This window comes from Euleptes europaea, chromosome 12 (assembly GCF_029931775.1).
Source record: "Euleptes europaea isolate rEulEur1 chromosome 12, rEulEur1.hap1, whole genome shotgun sequence".
Classification (NCBI taxonomy): Eukaryota; Metazoa; Chordata; class Lepidosauria; order Squamata; family Sphaerodactylidae; genus Euleptes; species Euleptes europaea.
The window spans coordinates 67,623,753-67,631,675 of record NC_079323.1 but is presented as its reverse complement, the minus strand read 5'-3'; the positions used below and the strand labels follow the sequence as shown (position 1 = coordinate 67,631,675).

Genomic DNA, 7,923 nt, shown 5'->3' with positions numbered 1-7,923 from the left:
CCCCACATGCAGTTTTGAGAATCTGGATGGGATAAATGTGCATCTTAGTGGCAAGTCAAAGCGAAAGAGCCGCCCGCCGCAAGCCTCCCGCAAGCCTCCCGCCGCCCCGCCTCAGCAGCAGCGCCGCCACCCCACCCAGGCGCCGCTCTAGACCCGCCACCACCACCGGCCACTCATGCTCGGCCCCAAGGGCTGCCCTGCCGGCCTCACCGCTACGCCCACCGAGTCGCCCCCGCCCCTCGACAAAGTTGGCTGCGGAAACGTGCGCCGAGGCCGCGAGGAGGGGCGGAGGAGGGGGACGGGCAGCCAAGGGGGCGGAGGAGGGGGCGGGGGCGACTCAGGCGTAGCGGTGCGGCCGGCAGGGCAGCCCTCGGGGCCGAGCATGAGCGGGCGGCGGCGGATCTGGAGCGGCGCCTGGGTGGGGCGGCGGCGCTGCTGCTGCTGCTAAGGCGGAGCGGGGCGGCAGGAGGCAGATGGCATCGAGGCTGCAAGGAGGGGGCGGGGGACGGGCGGGGGACGGGCGGGGGGGCCCGGCGGCTCCACGCGTGCCCATAGAAAGGGCTCGGCGTGCCGCTTGTGGCACGCGTGCCATAGGTTCGCCAACACGGCCCTATACAATACTTAACGCGATCAATGGATTACCACTATTCTATACCCACTTGATCTTAGCCAAAAGGCCGAGAAGAGATACCACTATTCTAATTAAATTATCTGCCACGGTACCAAAAGACAAAGTAGTCCCCTTTCTGCTGGTAGATAGAGATCCAAAAATAACACTGGCAGTGGCCAAGTATCTCGCCACCGTATCTTTCTTAAAGAAAGTTTACTGCTCAAGACCTTTGGATTACAGGAGCTTGAAAGGAAAGTGAGTAAGTAAGTGAAATTATTAAAGGGAGAAATTAAGACATCTACAAAATATATTTGTTAAATTAGTTATATAAAACCTTCTGTATCATTTTATGTGATTTAAAATAATATTTACCTGATTTAAAAATACAATAGAATAATATATAAAAATTAGGTTTTGGGCCAAATAACTGAAATGCCTCAATTACTTCAGTTGCCCAATAGAGTAACTCAGGAGAGGTTATCAGGAGTAAAAGATTCTTTTATTAGGCCAATAAAAGAACAGCGCGTGTGGGAAATGCCCTTAAAAGCATCAGAGCATTGCCCACCAAGAACAAAAGAATGCATCGTCTTTTATAGACTTTAGCATAAAGTTAATCAGGATGGCGTATAACAATCAGAGCCAATACAAATTAGATTCGTATACACAATCTTTTGCATATCCTATAAGAGTGGTCTTAAGGCGTTCACTTTAGATGGCCATATGATCCCTTAATGAAGAACCGAAACCTAACATTCTTTTCTGACACTTCTGGTGTCTTCAATCATTTGGTTTTAGTCCTTGTTAAGGAGCCTGGTTGTACCAGGCCTGCAGGATGAGCTCATGGACACCTGATCGCAATGGCTGCCAGCTTCTGCTAACTCATATTCACACACTAGTGAATATGAACCAAAGATTAGTTCTCCTGCCCCTTATACATGGGGCAATGCCTTTACATATGTGTGCAGAATAGATATGTGCCTGATGCTTATGCTCTCATACCTGAGCATAGCACCTTATAATTCTGTGAGTGTTCATACATGTGAAAGAATATGTTTTCCCATATAAATGAAGTTTATAGGCACTTCATAACCTATTAGAGAACTTTGTAGGGGCTGACATGTTGCTAAGTCACATATGAATTGGGGTAGCCCAATTCTTTTTTTGTGGACAAAGACCATGCTTAAAAGCTGTATTTCTAGTGTGATGCAACATTTTTCTTGGGGGGTGGGGGGAGCAAGCACAAGTGCACTTCGCATTGCAGCAGAACTTTGGAGTATAAATCTCTTACAGCACTGTCTGAAAAGGCATAGATCATATATGTGGCAGACCACTTTGTCTTAGGTTTAGATATTCAAAGAATGCTAGTCTTGATGAATTTCTCATATCTAGATGAGGCACTTTAAATAAAATCTAGCACTCCCAGACAATTGCTCTGAAGAGAGAGAAAGTTTTCTGGGTGACAGGGTGTTTAACTCTTGGAAAAGGTGTGGGAGGAAAGGGATAAAGTGCCCACCCAAAACTGCAGTTAGCCGGGGGTGGGGGGGGTGGGAAGCAGATCCAGCCTCTTGTACTCAGGGCCAGCGTGGTGTAGTGGTTAAGAACAGTGGTTGGAGCAGTTGATCTGGAGAACCAGGTTTGATTCCCCACTCCTGCACATGAGTGGTGGAGGGTAAACTGGAATTGTTTCCCCACTCCTCCACACGAAGCCAGCTGGGTGACCTTGGGCAAGTTACAGCTCTGTTAGAGCTCTCTCAGTCCCACCTACCTCACAGGGTGTCTGTGGGGAGAAGAAGGTGATTGTAAGCCGGTTTGAGTCTCCCTTAAGTGGTAGAGAAAGTTGGCATATAAAAACCAACTCTTCTTCTTCCTTTTGCGAAACTAACTGCTGCTTTGGAATGGCCTTTTAACACTTAAGAGGTCTGAGAGGAAATGGTTAAATAATCACCCTAAAAACCATTCCTCACTTTTCAAAGCAATGGCCTAAGGTTACTAATTCTTTTATTAAAATGTTGCAAGATCCTGATCTGATTTGCCCCTAATATTAGTATAAAGCCCATACTTAGGACCACTGAACACAACTGGGCACTATGTCATCTCTTTAAAACACCTTTGTGAAAACAAAAGAAATAGGTGAAAAGGGTAATCAGATCATTGAATCTATTTAGATTGCATCTCCATCTCTGAATCAAAGACTTGTCAATAAGTAAAGGGGAAGCAGCTTCAGCCTCCCACCAGCAAAGAGGACAGCAAAACAGCTATTTCTCATCCTCCTTCCTTAGGCACATATTCAAACAGCCCATGGGTAAGGGATCTGCAAAAACTGATGTCCCATATATTTTATATAAATTAGCATAGTTGTAAATGAACTTTTGCCAATCATAAAAACAACACCCCTTCAGAGGAGGGCTGATTAACTGGCCCTTTGCAAAAAAACAAACAAAAAACCCCCATAAAACCTCACCAGTTTGAACTGATTTTTTAGTGTTTAAAATCGTATTTTAAAAACAAACACATTCCAAACATTAAAATTGATAAATATGGCAGGGTTTTGAGATACCCCTAGCAGACAGCCTGTTTGAAGCGTGGGGGATGGGGGGCGGTAAACAGGAAGATCATATGAAGGTTCAGTTTTACTAGCTGTGCATGTCTTCACAAGAATGGAGATGAGGGTATATGTGAGCACAGCTCAACCTGCAGGCAAATGATCATACTTATTTCCATTTACAGGTACATTTATTCTAAACCCAGCCTGGCAATGCAACACACAAGAGTGACTTTGGTTTCGTTTAAAAGAAACAAAATGACAAAATCAAAGGAAGAAGCCCAACTTCATTTTCTACCCAGCAAGTAAAATGAAGCAATAGACAATGCAAAATATTAAAACATTTGAACAGCACAAAAAGACTAATGCTAAGTACAGAATACAAAAACTTTTAGAGGTTTAAGGATACAAGACACTTCAACAATTATCTAATGCTTACATAGTTACTAAGTGTCTTAGTAGTATTAGTCACTGTTCAAAAGTGAGGAACACACTTGCTGCAGTGTAACACACCAACGGACAGCTAACACACCAACGGACTAAGAAACTTCTAGTTCATAAATTCTTAGGGGGAGAATCTACATGTGTTATCAAAATGGAAGAAAATTTACAAGAATCTCTAGATAAAATATTTAAGGACACGAGTATTTACATCATATCTCCAAACTCAATGTCCCAGTACCTTAACATAGCAAGAATGCAGCACGTGTAGAAAGTTCCTTTAAAAAAGTTTTAAAGCTCAAAATATAGTTACACTGAAGAGGCCAAGCTTTCTTATTTAAAAGCGACACACCCCAGCCCTATTTTGACAGAATTCACATAAATACAGAATTATGAATATGCTTAGACTGGGTAAAAAAGTCAAAACCTGAGGTAGCCCTTTTGCGCTATTTTCTTTTCAAGGTCAGCAGTGCAGCTGAAGACTCCCCTACACTAGATCTTTTGACTCTAAAACCCGGAAACTTTTTAATTCGTACTGTTCTTAAAAAACAAAACAAAAAAACCCCCCAAAAGGGATGTGGGCCCTTCGCCACCCTGGGACATTCCACACACGACTTTTCCAAAGAAAGGCAAATCAAGTTCGAATAGAGCCCTAGAAAAAGACACCTGTCCATCGACTCCCAGGCGGGTCGGCCAGCGGCACTTCCATGTTTTTTTATGGCAATGAATGGAGAAACACCCCCTTCTCTCATAGTTGTTGTTGTTGTTGTGGACGAGGGAAGAAAGTCTTATGCAAGCGCTGGCCGCTCTCTATTCTCAGTTGGTAAGGGAGAAGGGGGACGGGGACGAGGCCGCCGCCGCCGCCGCCCGGGAGCGCAGGCGGAAGAAGTTCCTTCCTGGCTTCGCGCAGCAACTCCGCGGCGGACAAGGAAGGCGGCGCCTCGTCGCCGCGGGTGCCAGCGCGCCCACGAACGGCCGCGCCCTGCCCAGGGCGGCTCCAAGGGCCGCCTCGCCCCACGCCCAAGCGGCTTCTCGGGGCCCAGAGGGCGCCCTGCCCCCTTCATGGGCGGGGCTCCCTCCCTCCCTCCGGCGGGCTCGGCCCCCAACCCCCGGCCTCCTCACGCGCGCACAGCGCCCCGCTTAGGAAGCCATGATTATTCGCTGGTGCCAAGAGAACCACGCCCCGGACCCAGCCCGAGGAGAGGAGGAGGAGGAGGAGGCGGTGGCGAAAAGAGGAGCGCGCCCCCCCCCCTCATTCCGGATGGGAACAGGAGCGCGAGAGAAAGCGACCGTCTCCACTCAAGGACCCTTCACGGCACTACTAAGAGGGTCTCCTGTCTGATGCCCTTACACGGCCGCCATTTACTCTCCAGTCAGAGGCTCCTCCGGGCCGCCGATGGAACTTAAAGGGCGCACACGAACTTGCTCTCTGTGGCTAACGGACAAAGCCGCCTGATTGACTAACCAACTGTCCAATAGCAGCCCGTAGCGAACTGCAACCCCTCCCTCCCGGCCAATGGTGTGAGGCCAGTGGCGCGGGTTGAAAACAAAGAGTTGTATATATAAAAATAATACTTTGGAGTTTTCACTATCGGTCTCCCACTACACTTCTTACGCGCGTCCACATGCAGGGCACGAGTGGTTGAGGTGCGCATAGCACATAGCCATTCACGTGAAAACCTTACCCAAAACTACCTGAAAATAAAACAGGCAGGGGTGGAGGGTTTACTTCGTGAAGTGTTTTAAATCAATCATAAACCGCGTCCCTACATTTGTTCCTCTCAGCCCATGAGTCCACTCCTCTCTGGCTGAAGAATACAACTCAGTGGGGAAGGGGGTGAAAAGGAAAGAGGACCCATCGTTTCCAAAGCCACTTCTCTTTTCTTTAACCTATACACTTAACATAATTTCATACAACATTTTACTTGTTCAGTTAGGCTTTATTTGGTTAACAGGAAAAAAACACCCTTGTAACTTGGGCAATTAGAAGAGGCAGTAAGAAAACAAGTTTTTCTTTGCCCAAATAATGAAAAGGGGATTGATGGGTTGTTCTAAGAGATTCTCAGAGCCAACCTAAAATGAGGAACATTATTTGGGCGGCTAAGGGGAGACATGATAGAGGTCTATAAAATTATGCATGGTTTGGAGAGAGTGGACAGGGAGACGTTTTTCTCCCTCTCCCATAATACTAGAAAGCGAGGTCATCTGTTGAAGCTGGAGGACGAGACATTCAAAACAGATAAAAGGAAGTATTTTCTTCACACAACACAGTTAAATTGTGGAACTCCCTGCCCCAGGATGTGGTGATGGCTGCCAACTTGGAAGGCTTTAAGAGGGGAATGGACATATTCATGGAGGAAAGGGGTATTCATGGCTATTAGTTAAAATGGATACTAGTCATGCTGCATACCTATTCTCTCTAGTATCAGAGGAGCATGCCTATTATTTTGGGTGCGGTGGAACACAGGCAGGATGGTGCTGCTGCCGAGGTCTTGTTAGTGGCTTCCTAAAGGCCCCTGGTTGGCCACTGTGTGAACAGACTGCTGGACTTGATGGGCCTGGGTCTGATCCAGCAGGGCCTTTCTTATGTTCTAACATTGAAGTCAATGGGTTTACAAGGGTGTGACCTGGCCTAGCATGAGTGCACTGACAGTATAGTGTAGTGCAGTGGTTAGAATGTCAGTCTAGGATCTGGAAGACCCGGGTTTGAATTCCCACTTTGCCATGGAAACTTGCTGTATGACCGTGGGTCAATCACTCTTTTGGAGTAATCTACATTAGAGGATGATTGTGAAGATAAAATGGAGGAGAACGATATAAGCCGCTATAGGTTCCCATTGGGGAGAAAGGCAAGGTATAAGTGAATACAAAGTGTGTTTTGGTATTACGTAGATAGTCTTGGACTTTGACTGGAGAAACATTGTGAAATAAAGGTTTCACGCCAGGCAGAAATCCAGCAGGTCTAACAATTCACACCATTAGATCTGCATGACAAGTCAAAGTGTGGATGAATTTTGTGTTTTGCTGCTTTGACAGGCATCAGAGCCCTACCCTCATTTTAACGCCCCTTGCAGCTTGTCGGTACTTATTTTTGATTGTCAAGATACAACAAGAAACACGACCAAAATCTAGATGGCATGTAGCAATTCCACAAATGAAACCCTTCCCATCAGTTGAATTTCTGGGAGGTGGGTGTTACAAGCTCGTTCTTCTTGAGTAGAAAGGTCTGGGTTCTGTCAGAAATATTATCTTCTTTCTGTAGTATATTTGGGGTGTAGAAGCAAGAGTACTGTAAAAGCCCCTCAACGCCCTATACTCTTGCTGTTCTACTGCTTCCCACACCAGCCTCACATGGAGGATTCTACACACCACCATTAGGAACCTGACGTGCACAATCAACTCCTCGAGACCGCGTCCTCTTGGTAGCAGCAGCGCGGCTACCAAGCTCGAGCGTAGCAGTAGAAGAACGCTATGACTGACGTAAGTCAACAAAGGTCACATGGGCAAGCCTGGGCGCGGCGATTGGCTGCGTGGGCACGGGCAAACGGGGTGGGGAGGGGGGGTCACGGTGGCGGCGTGGGGTTCGCTGTGTGACACAATTGCAACAACTTTGTGCGGCTGCCGGGGAAGTTTGTAGAGGCAACAAATACACCCCACGCGGGCGCGCGCGGGCCCCTGCCGCCCCCCGGCTCCGCTCGCCTCTCACCGACGGGGCTGGCGGCTCGGCGGCGATGTAAACACTCTGCTCCGCCGCCGTCACAGCCAGCAACAGCAGCGGCCGCCTCCTCCTCCTCCTCCTCTTTCTCCTCCCCCTCCTGCTCCCCCCCCAGTCTCCAGCGCTGGGGCTCCCTCCCTCCCTCCCTCCTCCGAGCCGCGGGGCTTCCCCCCCTCCCTCCTGCCGGCTGTTGTTGTTGTAATAAAAGTTGTGGTGGTGTGTGTCGGGCACCCCGCCCGGCACTGGGGGAGGGGGCGTTGGGGCGCGCGGGGGGGCGGAGGCGGGGGGCTCGGCTCGCGACCGTGAGTTAATTACGTTGCGTTTCCATGAAATCGTGTGGAGTGTCGCTCGCCGCCGCCTCTGCTGCTTCTTTCGGTGATGAGGAAAAGAAAATGGCGGCGGGGAAAGCGAGCGGCCAGAGCGAGGAGGACTTCGCCAGCCTGACAGCGGGGGAAAGAGAAGTCCTTTCCGGCCTCGACAGGTACCCGAACGGCGGCCTCCGGCTCGCGGCCCGCCCGGGCTGGGTGAGAGGAGAGTGAGTGCGAGCGGGGGCGCGAGGCAGCCCGGCCAGCCGCCCAGCGAGCGGTGCTGCTCCTGGGCCGGAGCGCGGCCTGT

The 7,923-nt window shown here is 49.1% G+C and overlaps 1 protein-coding gene across 3 annotated transcripts in view; it reads left to right on the top strand.

Annotated features, from left to right (window-relative positions):
* Nucleotides 1-7,607: 7,607 nt before the first annotated feature.
* Nucleotides 7,608-7,923, top strand: part of KDM6A (lysine demethylase 6A) — a 334,756-nt gene continuing 334,440 nt past the window's right edge. For all 3 annotated transcript variants that reach the window (XM_056858360.1, XM_056858359.1, XM_056858358.1), the window contains exon 1: nt 7,608-7,789. In XM_056858360.1, the coding sequence (XP_056714338.1) occupies nt 7,635-7,789 (155 nt within the window). In that variant the 5' untranslated portion in view covers nt 7,608-7,634. The remainder of the gene's footprint in view (nt 7,790-7,923) is intronic.